The following is a 16,623-nucleotide window of genomic DNA, read 5'->3' as shown; positions in this document are numbered from 1 at the left end:
GCCGCATCGTTATTCATACAGACTTTCCTGATGGTCACTACCATTAACTAGTCGGTCCAGAGACAGGTAAAAAGAAGTACATGCATACCAAATCTCAGTAAAATAGGTCTATTAAGGATGGCTTGCTAGCACAGCGAGCTTTATCATAACCCGACAAATTAGGTGGACGTTATATATATTTCTCATACACTCCGCCAGGAGGATCTGTTTTATTTGTTCAGCTGTTAAACTGTTTTTATTAAAAGTTACTGAGCAGCAACATGGCCTCCGAAGATTACACCTCATACAGTCGGTGCTTGCAGGTACCCATTCTGTCGCAGGCCCAGTCCGCAGCTAGGCCTCAGCCCGAACCGGTATGGTCGGATCCGGGACACGAGGGCCTATTGTCATTACCGCCTACATACGACGACTAGGAGACCCTGGTCACACTAAAAGATTTGGGCTTGGCCCTGACGGTCCCTTCCCAAGTCTCTGTAAACCCTCCAGAGTTCAAGGCTACTCAGTTGCCTGACCCTGGCCTTATTGTTTTGCTCTATATTCTGCAAAAGATCTCAGCCTAACATCCACCATAATCTGAGCCTCCCACTCCTGTCTCCAAGATCTTTCCTGTGCTGCAACAGTTTTCTAGAATGCACTACCCTAGGCTTATTAATTCCCAACATCTCCAAGGGCAGGCCTACCACATCCCCTAATCTGACTCCTCTATCAACCTTTCTTCTACATTACTCCTCAGAATCCGAATCCCTTCATTAAACATCTCCCACTCCCGTTGCACCCTAATGCACTTTATATGTGTGTACACAGGTATTGGCTGAATGGCCATCTCATGCAGCTTTATGTATACTTTGTTTTAAAATAAAAGATGTACTATCGTACAGATCAGGCACTTTTCACCCTTTTGTGTCATCCCTGTTTGCTCACAGATTATAAGCCCTTGGGAGCAGGACCTTCACTTCTATTCTTTGAAAGGATTAGTTTTTACATTGTGATGTCTGATTCTGTACATATCTCTGCTGATTTGTAAAGAGCTGCAGAATATGTTGGCACTATAGAAATAAAAATGGTTATTATTATATACAATTATTTGAAAATGTAACATTATTATGGACACCAGGAGGCGCTGTCTCACTACACTCAGTTGGGTTATGTTCGCTTTTCTATAAATACACGAAGAATTTAACCAGCATTGGAAGGGAACATGTTTCAATTTGTGATATATGGTCCCTTTCTGGTCTTTATTAAAGGGGATGTACCAGAATTACAAGTTACTTACTGCACTTCTTCTCCGTATTGTAGAGGAGAATGAATAGTGCATAGGGGATAACGTGTAATTATGGTACAATCTCCATAATACCACCAGGGAAGGACAGCAGAACTTGGTGCTATATGGCCTCCTGCAGACGTCCGGGTTGGATCCCGCTGCGAGAATTCTCACAGCTGGATGCGAGCCGTGCCCCTGCAGTGACTGCTGCAGCCCACCCGTTCCCAGCATCTTCTCTCTGCGCTATGTGCCGTCTGCCGCCAAGCCAGCGCATCTCTAGTGACGTTTTTGTGCGGGCCTCACAGATGCCGCGATTTGTTTTCCGTGCGTGTTTTCACGCGGACCAATCGTGGCTGTCCGCATAGAATTGCATTATCTAATGCAATCCTATAACAGCAGGCATGGGCGGAAATTCTGCGGGAAATCCCGCTGCGGAATTTCCGACCGTCTGTAGGAGGCCTTTCCTTTCCATGATCCTTGGGATGATTCCCAATATCTTACATCCATTGTAGGTTCTGCACAGGTTCTCCATACCTTTTAAAATAAGGAATGCAGCCAACCTACACAGGCTGCATCCTCTCTCTCCACAAGTACTAAAGCATTAACCTGGACGGCCTCTATATAATGCATAAACATGATTGTCATGATTGTATGTGGATATAGGCTAAAGGTGATTGCCCCCCTTTGGTCCACCTGGCCAGTTGGTTCATGCTATGTTTATATACTTAGCTTGGTTCTGCTGCTGTATTTGTTACAAGCTGGGTTCTGGTGCTGTATTTACGTACTAAGCTTGGTTCTGGTATTGTATCTATGTACTGAGCTGTGACTGTCGGGAGCTTATGTGAGTGACAGTTGTCTATGTAAAAGCAGCTTTAATAATTGTCAGTCGGATTTGTGGTGTCTCATTGTTAACGGGGTATATCTATAATAGACCATTGAAGGGAATCAGAATTTATGGATTTCCATTTACACGGTTTTATAGGACGCGGCAGATCTGAGGGGTTTATATTTCCATTTAACTTGCCCAATAACATCTATAGGGAAAAATCTCAATGGGACAATGTGTGTATATGTGTTTGTTTTATGACACTTATTCGTTTGTTTTTTTAAGACTGTTTTATATGTATCCTTTCTGTCACTTTATATAATCATTTTTGCCTGTGTGAAGTATAGCCTAGCAGGCATTATCATTATCACAAGACAGTCCTGGGGCTGTCTATATTAAACCATCAGTCTTGGTGATTGTAGGCCACGGTTTATGTGGTTGGAGTAAAAGGTGCCGCTATCAGACTGCATAATAAACAGCCAGGATCCGACTCTCCTCCAATCCCAGTGATTACAGCAGAAGTGGGACTGTCAGTCACCACCACGTTCCTGCTTCCACATCCGAGTGTCCAGGACACAGTAATCCAGATGGAAGGGTCACTTTACATTTATACACTGCAATTATCTGAGGCGATTCACACAAATGTTTGGGTGAACAAGTAGAAATTGTCAGCTGCACATTCCTGCGTACACGAGGGAGGGTGAACCCTGCAAACAATCATTTTTATGCCTGCATAAAGGATGTGAGGAACGACAAACAAGCGTTTTATCGTCTCTCTTTCAATATCTGGCATATTTACACTGGGCAATGATTGTGCGGGAAGGTTCGTATGAACATTAATTTAGCCAATCATCAACTCGTATAAAAGGACCTTAAGTGTCCACAAGTTTCCTGATGTACAAGTACCCACCTGAAAGGCATGCCCCATCACTGTGATGGTTATATCGAAGTATGTGTTCTGCTTGAAAGGCATTTTATGCCTTCTCTCCTCGGCACCCCAGTCACCACCCTGCTTGGTGTTGCATACAGTGACATTTCCGTCACTAAATCGGGGGTTAAAGTGAAATGCAATGTCATTGTTGGAGCAGATGAAGTTGACAGCAAACCTAGAAAAAAAGATGCAGTTTTACTTCCCTTGTGAATGATGATGCTGACATACATGTAATCCCAGTGTAGGTTCAGCTTTGGTATACATTTGTGATTGGAAGCATCCTCCTTTATGAGTTGGGTCTTATACAAGGTGTTTCACTACAAGGGCAACCCAGTAATTTAACAATATTTGTGTTGGGGACAATGATATCTCACAAAGGGGAATACTGACGTCTACCTTGGTCCTTAGTGATCTCAGAGTCATCACAGAAGATGTTGTAAGTGGCCACCGCCAACCTCCAAGCACTTCTGTACCCGGCACTCTGTGTTGTCGAAAGTGCACTGCAACATGCCAACATCAATTGTGGCAATTTCATTTTACATTATTATTCCGTGCAACGGTGTGAGGTTTATTGGCGAATACTTTACCTTTTAAGTAGCCCCACAGGACAAACTCTGCTGGTGTAAGGTCTGATGATCTCAGTAATGACAGACCCTTTGAAATAATCCTGTTCTTGCAGAAAAAATGAAGATCCGCCATGCTCTGGTTGGAAGTATGACAAGTCCCTCCATCTTGTTGGAAGTAACTATTTTGCAGCTTCTCATTATCTGACTGGTTCACGGATTCTGAGAATATTGTCAGGTAACGTTCAGTGTTGATGGTGTCATTGAAAAAGATAGATGCAGCCATGGGAAAAAGTGCACCACACAGACCAACCTTTACAGGATGCATTGTTTTTTGTGGATTTTGTGTGGGCCCAAATCTGTGAGTTTTGACTATTCACGTGGTCACATAGATGGAACCACGCTGGATCTGTGAACCATGCGATATCCAGGGGTTCCCAATGTTGGCTTAAATTTCACTCCTTGTACACCGTACGCTTCACCATATCAGGCAGCTGCAGTTCCTGAACTGCCATGATGTGGTAGGGTTTCAACTTCACTCGCTTAGCGACTCTATGAAATGTTTCCAAGAACTTCCAGTTTCTTATGATAAACGACAAAGAGACTTTTGCAGAGAATGGAATAAACCCACATATGTACCCACATATCCTAGATGGTGGCTGCTACCCTATTTGGCTGCCCTTCCTGACGTGCATCCAACAAAGTTCGTGTCATTTCCAGCTAGTTTGCTAGTTGCCAAATGGTTGTCCTATTGGGTACAGTGTGACCTCCATGCTTTGTCTGAAATTGCCGCTGGCATTCCATGAACAAACCGGTCACCAGGAATGTGCATGGGCCTCATTAAAGGGGTTGTCCCGCGCCGAAACGGGTTTTTTTTTTTTTAACCCCCCCCCCCCCCCCGTTCGGCGCGAGACAACCCCGATGCAGGGGTTAAAAAAACAACCCGCACAGCGCTTACCTGAATCCCGGCGGTCCGGCGTCTTCATACTTACCTGCTGAAGATGGCCGCCGGGATCCTCTGTCTCCGTGGACCGCAGGGCTTCTGTGCGGTCCATTGCCGATTCCAGCCTCCTGATTGGCTGGAATCGGCACGTGACGGGGCGGAGCTACACGGAGCTACACGGAGCCCCATTGAGAAGATAAGAAGACCCGGACTGCGCAAGCGCGGCTAATTTGGCCATCGGAGGGCGAAAATTAGTCGGCTCCATGGGAACGAGGACGCTAGCAACGGAGCAGGTAAGTATAAAACTTTTTATAACTTCTGTATGGCTCATAATTAATGCACAATGTACATTACAAAGTGCATTATTATGGCCATACAGAAGTGTATAGACCCACTTGCTGCCGCGGGACAACCCCTTTAATCAAAACTGTCTAAGAGTGCATTCACATGTTGCTGATTTACTGCAGATTGTATCGTGGATTTTGATGCAGATCAACAGCAAATTTCACCCCTTTAATTTGAACACAATTGAAAGGGGAAATCTACTGCAGATCCAAACCAAAATATGTTAAAACATTGGCAGCAAATCAGCGATGTGTAAATGTAACCTGATGGTATATTCACACTGCGGAATTGCTGTAAAATTTTATCTGTCAAAAATAAATGCGTCAAAATCCACCTTTTTTGCCACAGTTTCTGGTACGGATTACACACAGAATTTGCCCTGTCGATGGTCAAAATCGTGTGCGGAATTTCGACCTGTAAAAATCGCATTTCCGTGAGTTTGTAGTTCAAGATGTGACGTCATTTTGCTTTGAATGAAACATCCAGTATCATTAGAGTGTGTTGTCTTCTGCCAGGATGTTGGGGAAAAGTACATAATTGATCTCTTTCCTTCCTGGCCCCATATAACTCACCATCCAGCATTGCTGTGGGCTTGTCCCTGGATTCTCACTGTCTTCCCTACTGCAATCCCCCCGAGGATTGCACTCTGGAAGGGAACGGCCTGCCAAGGTGTGAAAAAAAAAAGAGCTATAAGTTAACAAACCATCATACCGGTAGTTAGGATTTACATTTTGGTTTACTTAGAAACCTACGTATAATTTGTATATCTACTTTATGGTTGGACATTAAAGGGGTTGTCTGGTTTGGAGAGCCCATTTTAGAACACCCTCTTGGGCCACTCTAAGCTAACAGAGAAGTGACCTAAGTACAGGACCTGCATTAATCAGCAGAAGTGTAGCGCGGCTACAGAGTCTCTTTCTCTGAAGGACCTGGCACAGCCACTAATTAATAGCTCCAAGTGCATTGGTGCAGCTTTTTCTATGTGTGGATTGTGGGGAAAATATATTAAACTGGTGATTGATATTCCCGTCTTAAACTGCAGTATGCTGGAGTAAGGTGCGCCAAATTGATTAAGACACACACCACTGCTAGTGAAATGAATATGACTCCATGTTCTGTCCTATGCGTAGCCATTTTGTGAGCAAGTAGCCATCTTCTGTGTCAATTATTTTGTACTTTTCCTTTTACAAGATTTGCTAAAATGTATTGAAGAATAAGAAGGGACCTCGATGCTTAGAACATTCCAAGGCCCTAGATTGAATGTCTTGGGTCACTGCGTCCTGTTCTCCTGTCTCTCTCTAAACAATTAATTCTTTAGATTTATTGTACTCTTGTGTTCCAAGAAGTTAATCACGTGTGACAGTTTCTGCACTTGCGTGTGTGTGCATTTGGCATTTTAGATGTTAAATTCCTTTTCTTGCATGGTTATGTTTCTTTGACTAATGGTAATAAATTAATTATAGATTTGAATTATTGTAATTAGATCATGTGCCTCTATAAAAGCTGCTGCCTGTCAATCAATAAACAGATTACTTTGGATCAGAGCACATGCTGTATGGTTTACTGTAAATCTCAGCTTACCTGTAACTAAGGGCTCTCTCACACAACTGTAGGTGTTTTTACTTGGGCCCGCTGGCACCGTTAAAATGCGTGAACGGGCGCACAAATCTAACATTTGTGCACTGTTCAGATGGCACAGGCCTGGTGCATATATGACAAAGCCACAATGCCATTGGGCGCGGGGAGACAACGTATGCTGTCTCCCCCTTCCCTCCCCCTTGTCGGCTCCCCTCCTCTCCCCTCCATGCATCAGATAGGAGCGTTTATCAGCCTACCGTGAAAACGGAACTTAATATACGCTAGTGTGAATAAGCCCTAAAAATTTGGACTCCAAAAAGCATATTGTATAGCAAACATTAATTCTTGCATTAACACCACCTAAAAAATCTGTTTGATCTTTGGCTGTACATATGCCAGTTATGAGCTGCTGTAGATTTGCTGCTATAATTTACATCAATTTCATTACATAAATTCCATTTACATTTCATTCATTACATAAGATGTAGAACAATAACAGTGTTAGCCACAAAAATCTATGATGTTAAATGCTTTTGTATAAAACAGATCAAAGTATTATAGAGGTGACACCTTTATTGGTCAGCCATAAAAATTATATATGCTAGTCTAGAAGGTTACTCGTCAGACTTGTGTATGTGCTTACACCAGCCTGATGAGGACGTCTAGTAGCTTTGAAAGCTTGCTCATGTAATTTTTCTGGTTGGCCAATAAAGGTGTCACTTCTGTAATACGTTTGTCTTTTTTTTTTATAACTAATAGATTAATTACTTAAATTATATCTAATTTGTTAGGCTGCAGGTGGCTCAGCTTCCATCTGCTAAAACCACCTACTTTTTCAGTGGCGAGAGTGGCGTAAAAGTAGAAACACTTGCTAATCTTGGCACAGAAAAGGTGTGTGCCAAAATTTGCAACCCTTTTACACCGTATGTCTTCATTCAAACAAGCGTATATTGGCCGCTGTTTTTCACAACCCCCTGCTCAGTGCAGGATCACTAAATCATCCCAGACAGATGTCTGTCCAGCCTCTGTTTGAAAACTTCCATTGAAGGAGAACTCACCACCTCCCGTGGTAATCTGTTCCACTCATTGATCACCCTCGCTGTCAGAAAGTTTTTTCTAATATCTAATCTGTGTCTCCTCCCTTTCAGTTTCATCCCATTGCTTCTAGTTTTCCTTGTACAAATGAGTATAGGGCTGATCCCTCTGTACTGTGACAGCCCTTCAGATATTTGTAGAAAGCTATTAGGTCTCCTCTTAGCCTTTTTTTTGCAAGCTAAACATTCCCAAATCCTTTAACCATTCCTCATAGGACATGATTTGTAGACCGCTCACCATATTGGTAACTCTTCTCTGAACTTGCTCTAGTTTGTCTATGTCTTTTTTAAAGTGGGGTGCCTAGAACTGGACACAGTATTCCAGATGAGGTTTGACTAAGGAAGAACTTTCTCCCCCCACCTGATGGCATTCCAGGCTCTGCGTATTTTCGGTCGCAGTGTGGCCATGACACCGCTGACCGAAAATCGCTACGCTCATGTGAGAGAGCCATAAAACTGATGCAGATCACATAATAAATTACAAATGTGATTGTGTGCTTCTCGCTACAACTTCACACTTTCGCATTGATGACAGTAATCACCTGCTCAGCTCCTGTCAATGATCTTTGAACTGAATAATGTTTTAAAGGGGTTGTCTCGTGAAAGCAAGTGGGGTTATACACTTCTGTATGACCATATTAATGCACTTTGTAATGTACATTGTGCATTAAATATGAGCCATACAGAAGTTATTCACTTACCTGCTCCGTTGCTAGCATCCCCGTTGCCATGGATCCGTCTAATTCTGATGTCTTCTTGCTTTTTTAGACGCGCTCGTGGGTGAAGATCCCGGCGGCCATCTTGGTGAAGGAAGAAGAAGGAAGAAGGAAGACGTCGCAGAGCGGGGATTCGGGTAAGTAATAAATTTTTTTTTTTTAACACATCCTTTGGGGTTGTTCTGCGCCGAACGGGGGGCCGATGGAAAAAAAAAAACTGTTTCGGCGCGAGACAACCCCTTTAACGCTGGACAGCTTGGGACATGGAAAAAATCATCCTTTCACACAATGTTTTGCGCAGTTAGCTGCAATCTTTTTGCGGTCAGAATATTTGCACGATTAGGTCCCTTGTGTGAATGATCTCCTAATGTGCAGCCTCTCAAAGACGTGTGACATTCTTTATTAATGCATCTTGATGTCATATAAGCCAAAGGCTCAGCGACTTTAAAAAGCCACCATGTTATACTACATGAACGGTTAGCTGCAACTTTCTGATGCTGGACCTGTTGTCCTTCAGGGCTTGTTCATACGAGCGCTGTTTTAGCGCAGTATTGGTGCGTGAAAAGATTGCCGCTATACTGCACTAACGATTGCATAAATGGGTGATTTCCAGCTATTTTAATTAGCTGTGAAATTGCCCGTTCAGACGATCGGAGGTGCGTGTTATCCAGCCACATAGGAGTCTGTATGTCAGAGGTAGCATCCAGTAACATATAAGTGATCCTGTCATACTGTACATTTTGCTTTGGGGCCTAAGAGCCTCATGTTATGCTTCTGTCTAGGATTCATTTAAACGAGTGCACATACGGTGCGTTTTTACAGCCGACCAATATATGTGACCATCAGAGGCATTGATTTTTAATGCATTCGTTCACACACGCGAATATACAGTGCATAAAAGCGTCGCACCATAAAAAATGGAACCTAAACGACTGAAATACGACGGCAGCGTATATAGGGTGGGTAAAAAGAGAGTTCTGCAACTATCTTTTAACCAATATGCGGCAGCGGCTTCCATAGACCCCTAGGGGAGCTGGGAAAAAAAGGAAGGGGGAGACATTTTAGCCCAGTGCTGTGAAAAGCTTACAGGTGTCTCTATTTAGGCATTTGAAGGCATCCCCAGGATTTTTGCAGAGCAAGGGGTTTCCAGGGTAGACATATTTTTTTCGCTAAAAACGCCACGGTCATATGAATGCACAAGAAAACACTAATTAGCTCAGACCGTGATCATGTAAAATCGTCCATTCATGTGAATTTATGGTGCGAACGAGAGAATGTAAAACCGCATACGGTCGTATGGAGGAGCCCTAAAGCCTAATAACTAGTGGGAGATTTCCACTTTGAGTTAACTTTTTAGCTCTGCAAAATCCCCGGGAAGCAAAGGCTAAATGAAGAAGAATGGAGCGGCCGTACAACAATCAAGGACTACAGCGACTTGTACGCATCATAGATGAGCATGCATTAAGGCGGCTTTACATGGGACAACCGTCATCCCAATAGCTGCACGAAGTACTCACTATGGTGAGTTGTTTGTGTGAGGACGACTGTTTGTGTCCTGTTACACACAGTGATTGGTGTTAACTAGAGATGAGCGAGCATACTCGTCCGAGCTTGATGCTCGTTCGAGTATTAGGGTGCTCGAGATGCTCGTTACTCGAGACGAGCACCACGCGGTACTCGTATCGATTAAACGAGCACTGACCATTGAATTCAATGGAGCCAGCAATACAGCCGGCTCCATTAACCCCTTAATGACACGGCCTATTTTGGCGTTGAGGACCAAGCGATTTTTTGGTATTTTTCCATCTCCATTTTTCAAAAGCCATAACTTTTTTATTTTTCCGTGGACGCGGCCGTATAAGGGCTTGTTTTTTGCGTGGCGAGCTGTAGTTTTTATCGGTGCCACTTTTGGGTACATAGACAATATCGTAAAATTTTTTAATTTTTTTTTTATGATAACAGGGAGAGAAAACGCATCAATTCTGCCATAGATTTTTTTTTTTTTTTTACAGCGTTAATCATGCAGCATAAATGACACACTAAATTTTTTCTGCGGGTCGGTACGGTAACAACGATACCAAAATTGTTATATTTTCTTTTTAGGTTTTTACACTTTTTGCAATAAAACCCCCTTTTTTTGGAAATCTTTTTTTTCCTCTATAGCTGCATTCAAAGTCCTGTAACTTTTTTATTTTTCTATGTACGGAGCTCTATGAGGGCTTATTTTTTACGAGACGAGCTGTAGTTTTTATTGGTACCATTTTGGGGAATGTACGGCTTTTTTGATCACTTTTATTGCATTTTTTGGGAGGCAAAATGCTAAAAATTAGCATTTTGCCTTTGTTTTTTAGCGTTGTTTTTTACGCTTTTTATCGTACAAAATAAAAAGTGTGTTCAACTTTTTGTACACGTCGTTACGGACGCGTCAATACCAAATATGTGGGGGTTTTAATTTTTTTTCCCCTTTTTTATGCTAATATTAGAAAAAGCATAAAAAAAGGGTTTTTTTTAAATTTTTTTTTAAATTTTTCTTTTTTTACACTTTTCTTTTTTTTATACTATTTGAGTCCCTCTGAGGGACTTACAACACTGTGCCTATGATCGCTGTTATAAGGCATGGCAGAGCTACTGCTCTGCCATGCCTTATCGCTTATACAGCGATTATAGGCACAGGCAATACAGGACGCCAGTGTCTGGCGTCCTCTTGCCATGGCGACAGGCCGGGCTCTCGCGATGACATAGCGAGTTCCGGCCGGAGAAACAGAAGGAGCGCGATCCCTCTGTGAACTCTTTCCCTGCCGCGATCTACTTAGATCTCCGATGCCCCCCCCCCCGCTGTTGCAGCGAGATGCCGGCTGTGACTGACAGCCGGCTCCCGCTGCGGGATAGCGCTGGATCTTATGTGATCCCGCGCTATCTCCAGGACGTACCGGTACGCCCTGTTGTGGGAAGTACCAGGCTGCCAGGACGTACCGGTACGCCCTGGAGCGGGAAGGGGTTAAAAGCAATGGGCTGCCGGCGATCTCAGGATGAATTTTCAGGAAGGGCTTAAAAGTATAAGCCCTTCCCTGAAAATCATCCAAAACTGTGTAAAAATTAAAAAAAAATATATACTCACCTTGTCCCGGCAGACGGAGTTCAGCCGCGGCCGGCTGGCAGTTCTCCTGAACTGCTGTGAGTAGTATTCAGCAGCCGGGGATTTAAAATTCCCGCCTGCTGAATGAGCTGCCTCTGATTAGTCACTGCCTCACCAATCAGAGGCAGCTCTCACTCACCCATTCATGAATTCATGAATGGGTGAGTGAGTGCTGCCTCTGATTGGCTCAGCGCAGGGACCAATCAGGGGCAGCTCTCAGCTGTCATTCAGCTGAGAGCTGCCCCTGATTGGTCCCTGCGCTGAGCCTGTTGTATGGGGCATTAATATATATTCACAGGGGACATACCCTGGAGGGAACCTGTTGTGTGGGGCTGTAATATATCCACAGCGGACATACCCTGAATGGAACTTGTGTGTGGGGCTGTAATATATCCACAGCGGACATAGCCTAAAGGGAACCTGTTGTATGGGGCATTAATAAATCCACAGCAGACATAGCCTGAAGGGAACCTGTTTTATGTGGCTGTAATATATCCACAGCGGACACATCCTGAAGGAAACCAGTTGTGTGGGGCTGTATTATATTCACAGCGGACATACCCTGAAGGGAACCTGTTGTGTGGGGCTGTAGTATATCCACAGCAGACATACCTTGAGGAGATCCTGTTATGTGGGGCTGTAATATATTCACAGCAGACACACCCTGAAGGGAACCTGTTGTGTGGGGCTGTAATATATCTACAGTGGACATAACCTGAAGGGAACCTCTTATGTGGGGCTGTAATATATCCACAGCGGACATACCCTGAAGGGAACCTGCTGTGTGGGGCTGTAATGTATCCACAGCTGACATATTCTGAAGGGAACCTGTTGTGTAGGACTGTAATATATACACAGTGGACATAACCTGAAGGGAACCTCTTATGTGGGGCTGTAATATATCCACAGCGGACATACCCTGAAGGGAACCTGCTGTGTGGGGCTGTAATGTATCCACAGCTGACATATTCTGAAGGGAACCTGTTGTGTAGGACTGTAATATATACACAGTGGACATACCCTGAATGGAACCTGTTGTGTGCGGCTGTAATATATCGACAGCGGACATAGCCTAAAGGGAACCTGCTGTGTGGGGCTATAATATATCCACAGTGGATATAGCCTGAAGGGAACCTGTTGTGTGGAGCATTAATATATATTCACAGCGGACATACCCTGAAGGGAAGCTGTAGTGTGGCGCTGTAAAATATCCACAGCAGACATAGGCTAAAGGGAACCTGTTGTGTGTGGCTATAATATATTGACAGCAGATATAGCCTGAAGGGAACCTGTTGTATGGGGCATTAATATATCCACAGCGGACACATCCTGAAGGGAACCTGTTGTGTGGGGCTGTATTATATTCACAGAGGACATACCCTGAAGGGAACCTCTTGTGTGGGGCTGTAATATATCCACAGCGGACATATCCTGAAGGAAACCTGTTGTGTGGGGCTGTAATATGTCCACAGCGCACATAGCCTGAAGGGAACCTGTTGTATGGGGCATTAACCCCTTAGTGACCAAGCCTGTTTGCGCCTTAATGACCAGGCCAAATTTTGCAAATCTGACACGTGTCACTTTAGCATGGAAAAACACCAGAAAGGCTTTGCATATCCAAGCGATTCTGACATTGTTTTTTCGCCACATGTTGTACTTCATTTAGGCGGAAAAAAAAGACCGATAGAATTTGTGTTTATTTATTAAAAGCGCCAAAATTGGGAAAATTTTGAAACAATCGTCATTTTTTCACATTTCCATCTGCAATATCTCAAATATGTGCAAACATAATATAGAAATGTTTGCTAAGATATATATTTCCATCCGTTTACTTTATTTTGGGTGCACATTGGAAAAACTTTTTTTTAACCATTTAGGAGACGCACAAATTTAACATTACTTTTCAGCATTTTGAGGAACACTGTTTTCCTACACCAAGCCAAGATTGGAAAGGCTCATAGGAGTCAAAATGATAGATACCCCACAAGTGACCCCATTTTAAAAACTACACCCATTAACGTATTCACTGAGGGGTGTCATAAGTATTTTACCCCACAGTTTTTTTTAGGAGTCAATGCAATTTAGAAGAGAAAAACTAAAATTTCATATTTTTTGCAAATATGTCATTTTAAAAACAGGACTTTTTTCTATAGTACACATGAAAATGAGGATTTGCACCCCACAATGGATACCCCTGTTTGTCCGGTGCTCAGAAACATACCCATTGTGGCCCTAGTATTACGTCTGTATGCACAATTGGGCCCAAAATGAAAGGAGCAACCGGTGGCTTTCGGAACAGAAATTTTGCTTGAAGGAGATTTAGGCCCTATTGCACACTTGTAGAACCATTGAGTGACCAAAACGATGGAGAACGCCCACAAATGACCCCATTTTGAAAAGTAGACCCCTTAACGAATTTATCTAGGGGTACGATGACTTTTTTGACTTCACAGTTTTTGAATGAATCTAAGCCAAGCCGAAGGAAAAAAATTGCGATTTTCATTTTTTTGGTAATTCTATCATTTTAAAAGCAGTTTTTTTGTACAGCACATATCTGAATGAAGACTTGCACCCCAAAATGGATACCTCTGTTTGTCCTGTGCTCAGAAACATACCCATTGTGGCCCTAATCTTCTGTCTGGATGCACAATGGGGCCCAAAATGAAATGAGCAACCGGTGGCTTTCGGAACAGAAATTTAGCTTGAAGGAGATTTAGGCCCTATTGCACACTTGTAGAGCCATTGAGTGACCAAAACGATGGAGAACCCCCACAAGTGACCCCATTTTGAAAAGTAGACCCCCTACCGAATTTATCTAGGGGTACGATGACTTTTTTGACTTCACAGTTTTTGAATGAATCTAAGCCAAGCCGAAGGAAACAAAATTACGATTTTCATTTTTTTGGTAATTCTGTCATTTCAAAAGCTGGTTTTTTTGTACAACACATATATGAATGAAGACTTGCACCCCAAAATGGGTACCCCTGTTTGTCCTGTGCTCAGAAACATACCCATTGTGGCCCTAGTATTACGTCTGTATGCACAATGTGGCCCAAAATGAAAGGAGCAACCAGTGGCTTTCGGAACAAAAATTTTGCTTGAAGGAGATTTAGTCCCCATTACCCACTTGTAGAGCCATTGAGTGACCAAAACGATGGAGAACCCCCACAATGGACCGAATTTTGAAAAGTAGACCCCTTAACGAATTTATTTAGGGGTACAATGACTTTTTTGACTTCACAGTTTTTGAATGAATCTAAGCCAAGCAGAAGGAAAAAATTATGATTGTCATTTTTTTGGCAATTGTGTCAATTTAAAAACAGTTTTTTTTGTACAGTGTACATAGGAAAAAAAATTGACTTCCTAAAAATAATCCCTCCCCCCTCCCTCCCCCCTCCCCCCCCGCCATCCCCATTTTTTTTGCATTCCCTAAATATTAGATAAAGGTAATAATATAAACTGCGTTTTATGTCCGAAGACAGGGGTAATTACGGAGGCTGGTTGGGTTGGGCACATGGGGCAAGAAAACCGTGTATCCCCCTCCTCTCATGCTTTTTGGGGGGTATTTCGTAACCTCAGCGGTGGGGATAGGGTGTAAAAAGTGGCGCTCTGTGAGGCTTTGTAATCTTGCTGCGGTGCAGCGGTCTCACACAGAAGACGCTCAACAAGCTGCTCCTGGAACTGCATGAAGGCGAGCATTCCCGGGGCTTCTAGTAAATTACGGATTACAGGTAGCGGTCTGAATAATGCTGGGCTCACACTGCCGTAGGTGAAATCCGCTTGCGGAGGCCTGCAGCAGATCCCAGCCGCGAGCGTGCATATGGCTGCGTAATGTACTGCGCATAACTGCCTACTCACACAGGCGGTCATGCGCAGTACACCGTTGTTTGTTTATATTTCCCTCGCCGTCGCTTAGAGATGACCCGGGTACCTGCAGCCCGTACACAATGTATTTGCATATGGGCTGCGAGTATATCCGTGGTCATAGAGCACAATAGGCTCTAGGTCGCGGATATCCGCGGTAAAATATAGCATGCCGTGTTCTGTTTCTGCGAGTGGATTCCGTATTTCCGACCAACTAATTTGGGGGAATTCTGTAATCCAATGCATGCAATGGATCCGTGGATTACCACTGATTAAGCGCATACAGAACCTGTAAATCCTCTCCGGTCATGTGTGACCAGCCTAATGTTATATCGCTAATTTATCACGTGACCGGGGACCGCTCAATGAGGCCACCGGTCACTGCTCCAAGCTCTCAGCTCCCCGGCTCCTGCGAATGTGTCCGGCATTTTGCCGGCGGGCGCATGCGCAGCAGCCGGAAGGGTCCATGGAGGATAATCGCATCTGGATTCAAATGCGGAAGCCTTTGAGAAGATGTTTTATCTCCCCCCACCGATCGCATTGGTGAGGGGAGATGAAACTGCCACTTTTTAAAGAACTTTTATGTGATCGCTATTATGCATTGGATAACGGCGATCACGTGACCAGTAACCGCATACCGCGGCTCCCCGTGACATCTCCAGGCTCTTAGCTACCTTTGGTAGCCAGGAGCAGGGAGATTTTAAATTTCTTGGGCAATATTTCACTTTTGCGCATGCGTCCGCCATCATGCTGACGGGCGCATGCACCGAAGCTGGGGTAAGGTCCGCGGATCAACATCCCATCAGGGAACAGATCCGGGGACCTTGGGTACGTAATTTCGTCCCCCCTTACGGATACGATCCGTAAGGGGAGATGAAACTTTAACTTTTTAAACTTTTTTTAACTTTTAACTTTTTTTTTTTTTTACTTTTTAACTTTATATGATCACCGTTAACGGTGATCATATGACTGGAAACCACATACAGCGGTCCCCAGTCATATCTCCCTGCACTCGGCTATCTGTGTCAGCCGGGTGCAGGGAGATTTTGAATTTGCCGGGCTCGCCGGCCTTCTGGATCGGATCCATCAGGGCAGCTGAATCTTTAACATTTTAAAAACTTTTTTAAACTTTTATGCGATCGGTGCTATCGATTGGATAGCTCCGATTGCATTGCCGTGGGGAGGGGGGGTCCCCGCAGCCCGAGATGACAGCTCCATGCTGTCGGCTACCTGCGGGCACCGACAGCATGGAGCTGTCACGTCCAGAGCCCGAGGGGCTTTATTCTCTGTAGGACACATGTTTTTACGTCCTCAGAGAATAAAGCCCACTTTGGGAGGACGTAAAAACACTATGGCCCAGTCGTTA

At 43.9% G+C, this 16,623-nt stretch overlaps 1 protein-coding gene across 2 annotated transcripts in view; it reads right to left on the bottom strand.

Moving 5' to 3' along the window:
* LOC136579764 (galectin-9-like) overlaps window positions 1-16,623 on the bottom strand; it is a 54,663-nt gene that overhangs the window by 4,410 nt on the left and 33,630 nt on the right. For both annotated transcript variants that reach the window (XM_066579827.1, XM_066579828.1), the window contains exons 3-4: window positions 5,442-5,530; window positions 2,998-3,193 (exon numbers count right to left, since the gene is read on the bottom strand). In XM_066579827.1, the coding sequence (XP_066435924.1) occupies window positions 2,998-3,193; window positions 5,442-5,530 (285 nt within the window). The remainder of the gene's footprint in view (window positions 1-2,997; window positions 3,194-5,441; window positions 5,531-16,623) is intronic.

This window comes from Eleutherodactylus coqui, chromosome 10 (genome assembly GCF_035609145.1).
Source record: "Eleutherodactylus coqui strain aEleCoq1 chromosome 10, aEleCoq1.hap1, whole genome shotgun sequence".
Lineage (NCBI taxonomy): Eukaryota > Metazoa > Chordata > Amphibia > Anura > Eleutherodactylidae > Eleutherodactylus > Eleutherodactylus coqui.
This window is presented reverse-complemented; position numbering and strand designations above follow the sequence as displayed.